The sequence below is a fragment of the Pteropus medius genome, unplaced genomic scaffold (assembly GCF_902729225.1).
Source record: "Pteropus medius unplaced genomic scaffold, Ma_sr-lr_union100, whole genome shotgun sequence".
In the NCBI taxonomy this organism is placed as follows: Eukaryota; Metazoa; Chordata; class Mammalia; order Chiroptera; family Pteropodidae; genus Pteropus; species Pteropus medius.
The window spans coordinates 1,258,041-1,273,881 of NW_024354875.1; the positions used below are offsets into that span (position 1 = coordinate 1,258,041).

Sequence of the window (15,841 nt, forward strand, 5' to 3'; positions counted from 1 at the left end):
CTAAGCATGAGGGAGCTAAGTCAATGCAGAACTACTAGGAGGGCAAGCCTGGAGGCACAGCATATTAAGCCAGGTGTTTGTCGAGATTTCTGGTTCCTTTTGTATGCTTCTGTCCTCCACTTCCCAAAACCCACTTTGTGTTGAAATTTTAGCATTGGAACATACCCAAAGATATCAACCAAGATCTCAACTTACTCTTTTTCCAAAATAAAATGCATTTTTTATCTCCCTGAAATAAAAGAAAAACTAAGGGGTTAAAACCAACAGAATGGAGTAGAGCGAAGGTGCCCCCATTCAGCCCCTTTCCTGCTGAGAGTAGCAAGGTGAGGCCCTCAGACACACTGAACCTGGTGGTCCTCGAAGATCTTTCAGTCAAATGCACTTGACCAGTTAGGGGCCTCTGCCTTTAATTAAAAAGTATAATTCCGTTACCAAGGCATTCTCTGAAATCCGACATAGATAATGGGTTCTCTAAATCAGCTCCCAAAAACCTGAAGCACTATAGTCATGTGGTTTTCATTTAGAATGGCTTCAATATTCTTTTTCTTTACCAGCCCGTGTTCCCAAGAAAATTCTCAAGTGCAAGGCAGTGTCTCGAGAATTGAACTTCTCGTCAGCAGAGCAAATGGAAAAATTCCGCCTGGAACAAAAAGTTTACTTCAAAGGGCAATGCCTAGAAGGTATTCTGCTGCCTCTGTGCCTGAAATCCAGGCTTAGGGTGACAGGGACAAAAGGCAAGACCCTGTGAACTGAAGCTCTGCATGGGTGACATTCATTTTGCAACTCGGTTTGTGATAGGATCCTACATCCTGTAAGATCAAGAACCCCTGGCAAAAACAAACAGAGACAAAGCTGGCACTACAAGGGGCTTTGAGCCCAACAAAAGAGTTTTTAACACTGTGGGCCTAGGATTGGTGTCTGCTTTGTCACTGAAATGGTATTGTCACATGGTCACAAGGAAGCTGCTGACTAGGGCCTGGTACAGTGCTCTCCGTACAGACTCATACAGATTTGACTGGCAAAGCCACCCTGCATTGAGCTTTCACCATGAAGTGGAAGACTGCGTGTAGGTGTCTTAGAGCTAAAATCTCAAGTGCAAAGGTCTATTCTGTACTTCTATTTATAATTCACATCTAGCCTCTTTCTACGAAAACGTTGCTTATGCTGTCCTCACCCACTTGTCCTGGCTCCTTAGACCCCAGGGCCTAGGGAGCAGGCCTCTGGTTGGTTCAGAGAACAGCCCGAAAGGGGCTTCCGTGTCCTTTTTTTATGCGTCTGGCCTGGGAGGTTTTTGGTGGCTTCACCAGTGGTTTGTGGGGTAAGAAGAAGCTCACTCTAAAGGAGGGGGACAAAGAACCCCGAGGCTCTATCCGGGGCACCCGCTCACCCTCTCACCCACTTTTCCTTCTTCCTTCAGAATGGTTCTTCGAGTTTGGCTTTGTGATCCCTAACTCCACAAATACCTGGCAGTCCCTGATAGAGGCAGCACCCGAGTCCCAGATGATGCCAGCCAGCGTGCTAACGTGAGTGAGCAGGCCGCAGCGACTGCAGGGTGTGTCTGCCAGGCGTGCCTGGCAGGTGGGACTCGGGACCCCGGTCAGCGGGCAGGCAACCTAGGACGAAAATGAGGGTGAAAGAGTGTCCAGGGGCATCTGAGCTTACAGTTTACTGACTTCTGTCGTCTGAAAAAGAGAGTGTGATAGAATGGAAAGAATAAAAATCTGTAGATTAGACCTTAGACTAAATTCCCGAGTAACCCCGACTAGCCGTGTAATTTCCAACAATGCACTTTACCTCTCCCCTCTAAACATGGAATTAGTGATTCTCTCTCACAGAGGTGTAGTGAGGCTAAAATGTGGTAACAGAGAAGGAAACTAGCATCTAATATGTATAAAATCCATGCTAATTTCCCCTTTCCTGACTACCAAACTTCTGGTACTCTGTACTTCGTTTGAATGTCCTTTGGCAGAATCTGGCAAAGTCCTAATTCTGTTTTAGAGGATACTGTTTAGTTATAGTTTTTTCAGGGACTAGCTCACCATTTTAATAGATGTGCTTCCTGCTCAAAAAATAAGTAGTTTGTCCTTTGTCCAAAAACACTGTCAATAACTCCCCACCCACCATTTTCTCTTGGGAAAAGGTAGTCTTTCAAGAGTTTTTAGTAATAGTGCCTAGTAATAAGTTATTCACACAGATAATTGTGTAATGTCGGATCAGCTCTTTAAACAGATCCTTTATGAAAGCCACGTTGAATTTGTAAATAGAGATTATTTACTGTGTAAGTCTTCAATAGCGTTTTAATTACAGCAGTAGATATTTTTATATTCTATAAGCCAATCAGATCTTGAGTTCTTTGTTTACCTATTTTATAATTAATTACCAGCAAAAAAGTATCTGCTGGCTATCAGTTACCCTGGGAAAGTACAACATGGTATATAGAAGAGAGTTTTTTAGGTTTTATTGACCTTAATTTGACTTCTTATTGGCCAGGCTTGATTTCTTTTACACACTAAAACCAGTAAGTTTACGATAACATATTTAGGTTATTGAAGTCATGTGTTACTTTTTAGAACCAAAACAGTACCTCTGTTGCCCTTAACTCAGTTTTGAAACACTGAGATATCCACCAAGAAGAATGAAATTCTACTCTGCCCCATACAGGTGTATCATTTGGGGTTCTTTGGCTGCAAACTGTAGAAACTGCCCCTGGCTAACATGACAGAGTTGAAAGGGTGGTGCTGAGGCCTGGGCATCTCAAATGATGCAGGTGGCAGGAATCCATGGCAGGTTTCCTCAACGGGCAGCCATAGGAAGGATCCCGCTCAGGGGAGAGAGTCCAATTGGCCCAAATTAACCCTGTGCCCACCCCTTTGCCAGGTGAGGGAGGGACCACTTGAGGAGACCCATGGACTAGAGATGTATGGTTCCCCAAAAGAAGAGCAGAGTGCTCTTACCCAAAGTGCAGCGAATAGATGCAGGACGGGCCAGCCCACGGCGGGTTATAAGGGAAGATGGCAGCCCTGCAGCCCCGTGGGCTCCCTGTGTGTCAGAAAGTCAGTCGTGTTCTAAGTACCCATGTGCGGAGCCCTCAGGGCCTTATGCGTTCTCAGGATTAAGACATGCTCTCTCTTCTGATCTCTGAACTTGAGGAGGACAAACCTCGTCACATAAGTTAAATGTCGTATTAGACTTCTAACCCAATATGGACACCGATTTTAATGTCCCCAGGCCAAGGTTCTAGGTGGGTGCACGTCCATGGGCCCAGCAGACCGGGTTGAAAGCGCTTTGTGGACGCGAAGTCTTGCCTAACACAGCACTCTTTTGCTCTCTCTTCTTACTTATAGCGGGAATGTTATCATAGAGACAAAGTTTTTTGACGACGATCTTCTTGTAAGCACATCCCGAGTGAGACTTTTCTACGTTTGAGAGAAGAATGTGTGCATTCCAAGAATTTGTTTTTGGGGGGCGAGGAGGAAACTGTTTACTCTTTTCCTCCACACATTTGATTTTTGACACTTCCACCCCTAATTCTCCCTATGACAAAACCCAGCTGAGGCCACCAGGGGACCAGCTCTGTGTAGGTAACCAGATGGCATTTTCCCCTCAAGCTGCCATCTTCCACTGACCAGACTTAATCCCCACCTCAGACCAGGGCAGAGCGTGTTGCCTCGACTCCTTCCCAGGGTAAACCCGAGGACAAACACATACCACAATCTGATGCCGTTCCTGTCACTCTCCCTGCCTCCTCCTGCAGGGGGCACATCTTCCTTTGGCCCCTGGTTTTGGAAAAATTCATGTTCTTGACCCATGTTTAGTCTTTTCCTACTGTTTCTATTTCATACATGCTCATACATTTAACTTGTAAAATAGACTGTGATATTATTATTATTATTACATAATGAATTGAAACATATGAATTAAAATATTCCTACAGTCTTTAGCATGGCACTGCTTTCATCTCTCCTTTTTCTGGAACATGAACCTGGCTTCATGATGGGGAAAATGACATTGACCGGACTGTAGGATCACAACTGCACTTTACTCCAGATTCAACTGAGGGGCCTCGCGGTGCCCGAGTGCTTTCCAAGAACGTAAAACGTGTAAAACGTACCTGAATGAGACCTATCACCTTAACATGTGTCTTTTAGACGTGATGTTTAGTGGTTCTCTCCCACAGCGTACATGCACCCTTTGTTTGGTTGATTGGTTGTTGTTGTTAACTTTTTCCATTCCTTTATAATGTGCATTCGTTCAAAAGAGGATTCCAGAAAGGGTAGAAGTTCTAAGTTGGTAGAGTAGGGACTCACATTCCTAAGTGAAAGAATAGAAGTTACAAAATGAAAAAAAGCTCTCTCTAAACTTAACTGGCGAACACTGAAAGCATCTGGGACACTGGGAGGCCTTAAACGCCGTGGCCAGAGGAAGCCGGTGTGGGAGAGAAATGATTATTTTATCCGCAGTGCTTTCCGGCCAGTTAAAAAGGTTTTTTGTTTCTGTTTTGTTTTCTTTTGTTTTGTTTTTTTAGGAAGTTACTCTGAGCTACCAGCAGCCTTCATTGTCCTTTATAAAACATCAACAATTAAAAGTTTTCCAGTTCGCAAAATAGTCAGGCCTGGGGCTGGAGGAAAGGAGAGTGCGCTGAGAGGCAGGCCCTCTCGGGGGGAGCCCTGCTCCCGGTTCCCGCTCTGCTCCGTCTCCTCCTGTCTGTTGCATCTGTGGACAGGGCGGAGAAGCAGCACATTTTCAGTATCCGTCTCTATCTTTCAGTGACAGTTCTGTTCCTCACATTAGATCTTGTCTTTAGAAGCTAATTTTCAATTAGCAAAGATTGGATTAAAAAAACCCAGCAAGGTAAAAATTAGTCAAGGTCTCCTTTTGCTTTCTGAAAATGCCATGTCTTTTCTCAGAGTGAACCTGTCTCCTTTCCTTTTCCTGAGCCATATCCGCTCCCCAGAATTCTGTTCGGGAAGGCCGTCAGGGGACTGGGCACGTTCTCATGGAGAAAGGACTCCCCAGGGCATGCTTTTCCACATGCTTAGAGCTGCCTTCACTGCCCTTCTCTAGTCAGTCATCCAGCCAAAACTGTCACAGACACCCTTCTTTGCTAGCTGCTCTGAGAAAAACAAAGAGAGCTATAGCCCAGTGACTCTTAGAAGCTTACCATCTCTTCAGGGAACAATGCATATGCTCAGGAAATAGTTGCCATTTCAGCACGAAACAAGCAAAGCAAAAGGTGTGTGCTTCAGGGACAGTGCTGGCTGAGGGCTTCCAAGCTGCGAAGGCGGCGTTTGAGCTGGCCAGGAGGACGGCTGAATGCCGAATGGTGGGAGGAGAGGGAAGTGGCACAGGCTGAGGGCGAACACAAGCAAAAGTAGCTGACCCGGGAGCTGCAGGGACTGGACCCTTGGCGGATCAAGGTCAGCCCTCGTAGGGTGGGTGCCTGAACATTTGGGTTTCCTGTGGGTACATTAAAGGCTACAGAATGTTATTGGAAGGAGATGCACACAGACTGGGCTGGCACAGTGCATAGCCGCTGGTTCTCAAACATTTATGGGTACCTGCCCCACCCCCAGACATTCTGATTCAGCAGATGCGGGGCCCAGAAATCTATCTGCCCGTTAAAGCACCACAGGTGATTCAGGTGGTCTGTGGACCACACGTTGACAAATACTGGTAGAGACGTTTAGTGAATGTTGGAGACATACATATGTACACGGATGGCCATGAGGCAAACGGAGCAGCATGCTTAAGGAAAAAGGGTGGTCCCAGTTCTGACCCATGTGGGCTGTGGGGAAGCGTGCAGTTGCTCAGTGCGATCAGTAGGACCTTCAGTCTGCGTAGGGAGGAGAGGACAGAAGGATCCCAGACAGCACGGCCTTGGAGAAAGACTGGGAGAATTTAGAGACTTTCGAACATAGATTCCTATTTAGAGAATTTCGGTTAAGGTTTACTGCGTGAGGTGCAGTAAAACCGTGTCCTCCGTCTCCCCGCCTGTTACTTGCCGGTGTTTTGAGTGATGGGCACGTGGCAAAGCACTGAGTCTGGCCCTAGTCGAGCATGATGGGGTTGGAGAAAGCAAAGTCTACAGAAAGGGATGTAGCCGCATTCAGGCCACTCTTACAGGCCTATCATATGCATCGGTAGGATGCTGTGTGAGGCACAGGCCTTCCCTTACTGAGCTTCGTCGCCAGTAGAGGGATACGACTAGTAATTATAAATGCCTGCCTAAGGAAGGTGGGACTTTAAAAGAAGAGATGATACACAATTCAGAAAAATCAGGAAAGCCCTCTCTCTTTTCTGGATTCTTCAACTCTCAGCCTACAAAACATATTCCCCCAAAATAAATTTTTTTAAAAAAAGCTTTCCTTCAATCCTGCATCACCTTTAGCTCCTGCCCCATCCTTCTCTTCTTGGACTTGTCCTCGCTCGCTCTTCCCGCTCCCTGCCTCGCACTTACTCCTGTGCCCAAAGCTCTCTGGCTCCGGCTGCGCCCTCCTCCTTCGGCGCATCAGGGAGCTCCAGGGACCCACCGCCCCCTTCCAGTTCTTCCTACTTTATCCGGTCCGCTGTGTCTCTTCTTGGCTTCCAGGCCCCCCTTCCTGGGCGCTCTGGTCTTTGTTCCTTTGTAGGCTCTTCATTTTCTTACAGCTGCCTTGTCCCTAAAATCTTTGTTGGTGGGTTTTTGAAAAAATTTTTTAACTATTGCATATTGAAAACATGCTATGTGCAAATTCTTTAAGCATTATACATTCACTCCACACGTATTTATTGAGCACTTTTTGTGACCCAGACACTGTTCTAAATGATGGAGATACTTGCGGGACAAGATAAGTGAAGTCCCTACCATTAGATTCTAATGAGAGGAGACAGAAAGCAGATAATTTCAGATGGTAACTGATGCTCTAAGAACACGACAGTGCAATGGCAGCATCAGTCTTTGAAGTGAGCAGGTGAAGAAACCGAAGAAGTCAGCACTCAGCTTTGACCACCAAAGCGGAATCGACAAGTCCCCAGCAAGCTAACAGCCTGGAAAGCCAGGCTCTACTCAAAAGATTTTTAAAATCCCTTAAACTGTCATCAACAAGGCAAGAACCAAGTGCGCACGCTCGATTGCCCAGAGTCCTACGAAGAAGTCAGGATATGACAGGAAAGGCCCTGCCTTGTGGGAGGAAGGAAACCCTGCCCCTTCCAGCCTGGTGGGATGGAGAGGAGAAATGAGGAGGAAGCAAGAAAAAGAGTCCCTTGCTGTCCTTCAGCCTCCAGACTCAGGCAGGAGGGGTAGATAGAAACATCTGCCCAGCTGTGGGGGTGAGGCAAGGAATTCTGGCAGTCAGAGTGGAAGAATGAGCTGCACCGCAATCCCAGGTGAAGGCCTAGTGACTTGACTTCATAAGCATCTCTCCCACCGTCCTCCAGCCCCACTGCCCCGCCGCAGTTCCTCTGACCGTCTGGGGCCCGTCCAGCATCGCGCCCCCTTCTGGTATTTCCTTCACAGAACAGCCAGAGGGAGCCCCAAGACGTGCATCTGACCACCAGTCCCTCTGTATTGTCAAATTTATTTTTAGAACTTCTTGCTATTGACTTAGTAATTGTTATGCCACTTTCAGAAAGCCCCGTTAAAATGGTCCTCAAAGTGAAGATGTCATCTGGCTTGGCAGTTCTTTTTGGTGCTTTTATTTGGTCTGAAACTGAGCAGCTTTGACTATAGCTTTGAATAAACTGAGGGGCGGAGTGGAATGGGGTGAGAAGCAGAGATTTGGTGAATATATTTGGTTCCCAAACTGTACACCAAGGCACCCCAGGGCACTGCAGCAAATTCACAGGGGTGCTGCAGGATCTTTTAATTTTCACAGGAAATACAGTGATATGGGACATCTGTCATACACGGTGCAAACTATTAGCTAGAGATTATTCAGTTTCAACATTAGTTTCAACTACATTCTTTTTGATGAGGTATCTTTGGGCAAACAAGATTTTGGAGGGTTCGGTGATAAGCAAGTAGCCCTTTAAAAACCAATGCAAACAGGAAATGAGGATGGTGGAATCCAATCTGATTCCAAGGTTTGAGAATCTGTGCGGTGCCCAGCAGGCACACACCCCATTCGTAAGTCATTGCGATTATAAATGAGATCAAAAAAGTTTTTCTTTCAATTTATTAGGCTTTTCCCCCATAAAAAACAGCCACTTAAGTGAGGACATGAATACTTAATAAGTCATTTGGACCTAACTACTTAATAAAGAGAATTGTTAGATACTTATTTTGGCCTAGCTGTACTGTGAAAAAATTACTGAGACGTTAAGGATGCTGTGAACAGAGAAAGTCTGGGACCTCTGATAAGCCCTTAATTTTAAAATATGCCTTTCAGAAGGTTAAAAACACGTGACTATCTCTAGCAGCAAACAAATAGGTATTGACCACTCACTTCTGAACTCTAGGCAGCTCTTGGTTCCATGCAATGCTTTTGGATTCTTGTACTTTTTAAAGGACATACATTCAAAGAAAAATAAGGCATTTACTCAGATTTGTTAGAATGGCTTGTTAAGTGACTTGATTTACTCAAATCATCCTCCAAATATCTCTTCTCAATTATAAGAGGATAAGCAAAATTGTTATTTGATATTTTAATTTATATTAAATTTTGGGCTAATGTATGTACCTTTGAGCTAAACAATATGCTGCGTGAATATTTTATGGTGCACAGAGCACCCCTACCTATATAATGGCACTGTACATGATCAGTCTAACGAGTTAGAAAACTTGGAATTTTATTTTACTGTTTTATGTTATTACAGAGGTTGATAATGGCCATCTCTTTTCTTCAATGGTACATCATTGGCTATACATATCACTTCCTCAGGCCCAGTCCTTGGTCAGGATCAGAATCCAAATCATCTCTTCTAGCAGATGACTGCCAGCTTTTAACTGGCTTATATTCAGCAACAATCTACAATTTATTTGGTACAACTAGGCTAATGTCACAATCAGTTTGTTTGTTTGGTTGGTTTTTTTTTTTGGAGAGTTTACATTCACTTAAAGGTAGACATTTTATGATATTGAAATAGTTTTATAACCAGAGTGATCCTCAAACCTTTCCAGGCCCAAATGATATTGTTATGGCACAGAATTCTGGGACCTCAGTTGTGGATTTGGGAAGGAGCACAGTCATTTGCTGAGGAAAACCTTACCTCTCCCCACAGGCACCTCCTTGGCCTCTCTGGGGAGGCAAGTGGCCACTGGGAAGGCTCCATCTAAAAGATGGCATTGCGTAACAAGAAATTAAACATTAAAAGTTAAGTTCCTGTTTGTGATTTTTGGAGACCCCTAAGCAGAGCAAGAAATTAATAAAATGCCCACCTACCTAATAACGGGACCCATTTGATGCCAAGGTCAGGAAATGTTCTCTTGAAAATGGATTGAGACCACAATGTCTCCAAGGAATGGAATGACAGGCTCCTGGGGAGAGATGCTTACTGAAAGGTTGATTGTAGAGGAGCCCCTCAAAGCTCTTCAGGGACAATGTTGACAAAGAGGACAGACTTGTAGAATCTACTGTCACCATCCCCAAGGGACTAGAACCCATCCTTCCTCAGCACCTTCAAGACAAGGTGACTGCTCAGCATCACTGTTCAGCAGGCCATGGCCCTTGGCTCCAAAGGAAATGACAGACTTCAGACTTGGGACATTTCAGCGGGGGCTAGAGAGAAAGACCCAGAGATAACGATGTAGGAAGAGGTAGAAGCTTTCCTGGGTACAGAGTGGAGTTGCAGATGAATTTCTAGGTCAAAAAAGTATGTGCACATTTTTTGGATCTTGACATACAGGGTCTTTCCAGAAAGATTTGTACCAGTTTCCGCCCTTTGCTATCCTCCCACCTACTGATACTAGTCACCTCTTGGTCACCACCGTGTGCATAGGGCCCCGAACCACCTGCTGCCAAGGGAGCCTGCATGAAGCCCATACATGAAGGGTTCTAAGAGCCAGACTGGAACTGGTTCCCAAGAAAATCCTTTCCCGTCATCTGTTTAGTTTGGCAAATATCCCCTGAGACCTGGTGAGGGTCCTTGTGCAAGATCAGCTTTTTCTTTCAATATATTAAAGGCTTTCTGCGAAAAAAAAATCCAGGTCAAATAAATTTGGGACGAGCTGCATGTTAACCTTCCTCTTGGAGATTCCTTGGTATATTAAAGACCCCAGTGAGTTCTGCGGAAAGAAAGCCCTTTTAACACTGTTTACCCCAGCACTTTGCCAAACAAGGTGAGTCTCACCTCATTGGCACACCCTCAGGCAGAGAGTTAGGAAGCACCGGGGTGTGCGAAGATGATGATCTTACCCCTTATCCAGGAGCCTCACAGAGCAGTCAAGTTGGTTGAATGAGGCTGTGTTTGACTGTGAGGCATGGGCGGGAACACTGGCAACACATATACCTGGGCGGTCAGAGAACCAGCACCCCCTGCATGCTGGGGAAGAGGGAAAAGGGGCTCTAGGCAGGGGGTGCAAAGTGAGCAGCTGGGTGACCCTAGGCCATCCCCGCCTAACCTGGCTGAGAATGAGTCAAGCATTACTCTGTGGTCCTATTGAGAGATGGATTATGAGCATCACCACCTCTTCTGAGGTCAATTCACCTCTCTCTGTTCCTTCTCAACCTGGAAACCACACCAGAAAGGGTCCCCACACCTCTGTACTCCTCCCTTCCAAGCTGTCTTTGTTCGTGGAGGCCTGCTTGGCCTTGGAGCCTGGAGCCCTGTATTCTCCTGTTTACTAATATGACGCAGTTGCAGACTACAGGAAACCCAACTTGAACCAGCCTAAGTTAGGAGGAAACTGACTTGGATAACTGAAAAGTCCAGACATTGGTCTGGTGTCAGGCACAGCTGGAGCCAGGGGCTCAAGCAATGTCATCAGAACCTTGGGTTCCTTTGCCTAGTAACTCAGCTCTGCTCCTGTCTGTGTGGGTGGCAGCCTCAGCCTCTAAGCTGCCTAAGTTCAAGTCCCCAAAGGGACAAAAACAAATGTTTCCTCCCTTCCTAGCAACTCAATAAAAAATCCCAGGGCTCACTATGATTAGATCAACTTGGATCATGCGTTAGCTCTGAGCTAATCAATGCAGGGGCAGGGGGCTCAGGGCACTGATCAGCCAGGACCAAGTCACATGTTCTACCCCAGGGCCTGATTGAGAATGGGGGATGGGAAGTCCTTCAGGAGGAAAACTGGGCACTGTTTTAGGGGATTATTGCCAAGAGCAGGGTGAAGAGATGGCTACTGATGTCAAAAACAGCAGCTGTCCTCTCGTACTTCTGGAATCCACACTACCAGCTCCTTCTTGCAAGAGCCAAGAGCCCACAGCTGAGGCCCCCAGCATGGGTGCATGTGAAATGAGGTCTCAAGTGACCACCTGGCACCTCTTGTTGCTATGGGCAGCAGATTTGACAGAGAGCCTATGAGGGCATACACCCTCCAAGCTGGGCCCCTTGACTGTGCTCAGGACTTTACAGAATTCACACCAGCCACTGACTGCTAAGCATTCTCCATAAATAATGTGTATCATTCACCCAGTATATACTGTCGATGTTCCAGGTGGTCTTAGAATAGTTCGGCCATCTTTCTTAATTTGAGCTTCCATCACCTCTGACCCTGTGAGCATAGACTGAGGTCTCTGGAAAGGAGGGCCTGGGGACAGCCCTGCCCCTTTCCCTGGCAAGCCTGGCGGGGAACAAGCATTCACACCGCAAAGCTGGGATTAGGGTTTCTATCTCCATGAAGCAACTTCCACCAGGAGGGGACCATGGAATAGCCAGGGGCCTGAGGCAAATAGGGCTGGCCTGCATAGAGGACACAGGAGGCCTGGCAGAAGCAAGCTAGGCATCGGGGCCCTGGAGGAACTGGAGAGAATGGGGTCTGGGAGGACCCCTGTGCCCCCGTTGACAGCAGAAGGTAGGCGGCACCAGATCCTGGCTCTTAGGCCTGGGGTGGCCTGACAGGCAACTCAGAGTGTGCCAAGGAGTGCAGCTGGGTGCCCCTGGCCCCCAACTCTAAGCAGCCTAGGGGCCTGGGGGCTATGTTCAGGGCAGCAGCCACAGAGAGTAGTCCTACAAGAGGGCCCAGGGATGACCGAGGTGGGCCTGTCCTAGCGGGGCACTGTGCACAACAAGCATTTGAACGTAGCTAGGAAAGAGGGAGCCCAGGGAGCCAGATCCAGAGATGCCCGGTGACCTCGGAGGAGCTGACCCTGACCTCAGCTCTGGGGAGGCCTGGGGTTTGTCTCCCGTGAAAAGAAGGACCAGGTCCTTGGGATGGGCCATCGGCAGAGGGAAGGCTTGGAAAATGACCACTGATTGACTGGCATGTCTGACTGAGGTTCCAGCAACAGAGATGGAAGATCTCGTTGTGGGGCGTAGGGGTGGCTGAGACTGCCACTGGGGTAGGGGCCCCCTGAAGTGGGGTTCTTTCCTGGACTGAGCAGAACCCCTGGGAGCCTTCTGCAGTTCCTCTGTGGCCACCAGAGGGCGCCCATCCCTCGCGAATCTTCCAATTTGGGCTCTTTGAGCGGCCCTGTCATCGCACTTTGAGGAGACTTTGGGAGTAGGTAGAATCAAAGTGACCCCGGACCCTGAGAACAGACCCTCAGGCAGTGGTTAATCGTGTGCCGGTCTGAGGACTAGAGGAAAGTAGGTTCTGCTGAAGGCAGCAAGGGCTGTTCCAAATCAAACTTTTGGTGGGGCAATAGGGTGCAGCTGACAGAGTGTAGGGAGCTCAGTGCAGATATGGGACCCCAAGAGAGGCAGCTCCGGAGCCTGGCTCATGCCTCATGCTACTATTTTTATTGTGCAGAGGAGACAGGCTCAGCAAGGTTGTTACTTGCCCCATATTAACTGCCATGTGTGTGTCTGGATAGGGCTACTTCTCACTTCTTCTGTGGGGATTTGGGGGTAGCCGTTCTGAGCAGGACCACAGCCTGAGGGTTAGACCTGATCCTAGCTCCATGCATTGCCTGCTATGTGGTCTTCTTGGCCCCCTTCTCCTGCCTTAGAGACACCCCCGGGGGTCCAGGCCTTGGGAATACCTGTAAGACTGCAGCAAGGCAGAGAGCAGCCAGCCAGTCTTGCCTAGAGAAGCCAGCGGCCCCACCTGTGCAAGCGTGTAGGGTGCACAGCGTCTGAGTCCCTCCTACCGAAGCCTCGATCTGACCCTGACCCTGGCAGCAGTTTGGGGACAGCCCAACGGGAGTCGGGAGTCCCGGGGCCTGAGTGGCTCACTAAGGACAGCTAAGTTCTGGCCCCTGTGAAGGGCGAGGCCCTCCCAGAATGTGTAGACAGGTGTGGAACGGGTCACTCATGATGTCCCGCCACCAGGTGTCCTGCCTTGTCAGGATGAGGGGCCTTATCTCTCTTCCTCTCCTGTTTTATCTCTGAAGCCTATTAAGGCATCTGACACAGAAAAAGCATTTGGTACACATGTGAACCAGGGAATGAAGGAACAAGTGAATGGAATGAACAGAATATTTACCATGTTCAGGGAAACGGTAAATAAGAAGTGGCCCTGACCTCAGTGAGGGAAAAACACAGGTAAAAAACACAGCCAAAAAACACAGGTAAATATACAAGCTCACATTATGAGAACTGTTATGCCAACTGAGGGAGAGAACTGGGGAGCCTTCTTTAGATTGGGGACCGGGGGAGGCCTCTCTGGCGCTGAGACCTAACATGGAACGAGTCGTGAGAAGTCTGGGACAGCAAGTGCAGAGGCCCTGAGGGAGGACCCAGCTTGCGGTGGACACGAGGAGCCTGGGGAGCAAGGGAGACGCGGCCCAGGGAAGGCAGAGAAGGCAGAGCTCAAGAGCTTCCACTTACTGGGAGGGACAGTGCCCTGCTTGGTGTGCTCCCTGGTGTGACTTGAGCCTTGCCTCTTCTTGGGATGCCCCTGCTCTGGCTTGCCTTGTCCACACCTCAGCCTGGATTACTCTGGCCTAGCCCAGGCCTCTGTCCTGCCCTCCAGACCTGTGCACCCAACAGCCTCTGACAGTTCACCTCAAACGCAGTGAGGCCACCATGCAGCTCTAAACCTTCATCTCCAGCCCCTTTCCCTGCGGAAAATGGCTCCTTCCTGTGTTCAAGGACTCAGGCCTGAGCCTGGGGGATCCTGGGAATGGCCTCCAACATCCAATCCATCCCTGAGTCTTGATGCTTTTCTCTATGTGATGGCTTAAATGTGCCTGCTGCTCTCCCTCCCAGCATCTCCCCTTAACCCAGGACCCAGGGCTTCTGCAGATGTCAATTCAGTGCTTTCCAGGCAGTTTTCCTGCTTAAAACCACTCCATGCTTCCCCTAACTGGCCCACAGACTGTGCCTGTCCCTGTCCACCCCCTTTGCTCACGCACCTTTGGAGCCCTCCGCACCCTCCTACGTACTGCCCCTCCTCCCAACTCCCATGATCTCCTTTTTCACCCTCCTGGCCCTTCCGGTCTCAGCCTCAATGCTACCTCCCCAGGGAAGCCCTGCCTGCTCTAAGATTCCTGTCTGTGGTCCAGGGTAGCAGATCGTCCTTAAGGAGCTGTAATACACGTGTTGGTTAACATTTGCCTCCCACTTTCCACCCATAGGCATCTTTAAGACAAATGACTCCTTAATGCAAATGGTGGGGGCCTGAGAGGAAGGCAGGTGGGGGTGTGGATGAAATATCAATGTCTCCCCCCGATGGAGAGGGGCTGGGGTCCCAGGGCCCCTTCCTTGTGATAAAGCAGTGCCCCCCACCCCAGTCAGCTCCAAGGTGAGGCAAGGAACCCCCACAAAACCAGAGTTGGCATGCCATGGTGAGTAGGGAGGGTGCATGGCTCATTGATCCCCACCACTTTCCTTTGCCCTCCATTTGGGACAAACTCAGAACTCCAAGCTAAAGAGTGTCCCTCCTGAGGGGGGCTTTCAACTCCCCATTGACCCCCACTTTCTTCTCACCTGTATCACTTGGACCCCATGACACCAGACATATTCAGGAGACAAAGAATGCCCAGGGCCACCCAGCTGGTGGCAAGAATTGGTAGGACCCACGTCTTCTTGTTCAGTGGCAAATAGATCTCTCCTCTCCCAATGGGTCCTGCAGCTTCTCCACCTTAAAGTCAGCCTACTGCCAAAAACTCCACAGCTGGGTTGTCAACACACTGACCCCCTAGAAAATGGGCACGACCCATTTCAAGGGCACACTATGGGTGCTTGCAGGTGGCTTCTGCCCTATATAAAGCTCATCTGTGGACCCCAGGTTAGGAAACAGCCCCCAGAAGTTCCTTAGCGAGTTGTCATCTCTTCCCCAAAGGATCAAACTTGAGGTCACACTTCTTCCAGTTAGCTTTCCCAACTGACTGCTTACAACCTGTCTTAAAAGTCAAAATGGTCCATCACCTATTATCTACTGTGCTCAAGGGGCAGGGTGGCCTGCCAGACTAACCAAGACACTTGTTTCCTCATGACTCCAGAGCTCTGAGAATGAGGGCAAGGCTGCATCAGTGCCCTGGAAAAGTGAGTCCTAAGGGACAAAGTGACACATATCACCACCAGGGGGAGCCACTCCACAACCCAGCTAATCCAGGGAAGCCTGTGCAGGGAAAGCTCGTTTTCCCACTGGAAGGCTGTATCCACAGTGGCAGCCGCCCATGTGGCCCATTCCTTTTGGAGTGCCTGGGGCTGTGGACACCTTCCAGGGCACCCAGCTCTGCTTGGCATCCAATGACATGGCCCCAAGGAAAGGTTCTTAGTACAATCAGTAGACCAACCTGGTAAGTGCCCCTTACCAGACTCTGCTGACCCAAAGGCACACCACACCCACCCCTTCCCAAGCTGGTGTCTTCAACTC

The 15,841-nt window shown here is 48.6% G+C and overlaps 1 protein-coding gene across 2 annotated transcripts in view; it reads left to right on the top strand.

Annotated features, from left to right (window-relative positions):
* PDE6D (phosphodiesterase 6D) overlaps positions 1-7,638 on the top strand; it is a 40,775-nt gene extending 33,137 nt beyond the window's left edge. Inside the window, exons 3-5 of one of the 2 annotated variants that reach the window (XM_039855957.1) lie at positions 555-680; positions 1,418-1,523; positions 6,791-7,638. In XM_039855957.1, coding sequence (XP_039711891.1) covers positions 555-680; positions 1,418-1,523; positions 6,791-6,806 — 248 coding nt within the window. In that variant the 3' untranslated portion in view covers positions 6,807-7,638. Of the gene's footprint in view, positions 1-554; positions 681-1,417; positions 1,524-3,344; positions 3,947-6,790 lie in introns of those variants that run through there. The other variant, XM_039855956.1, reaches the window with a different exon arrangement.
* The last annotated feature ends 8,203 nt before the right edge of the window (positions 7,639-15,841 follow it).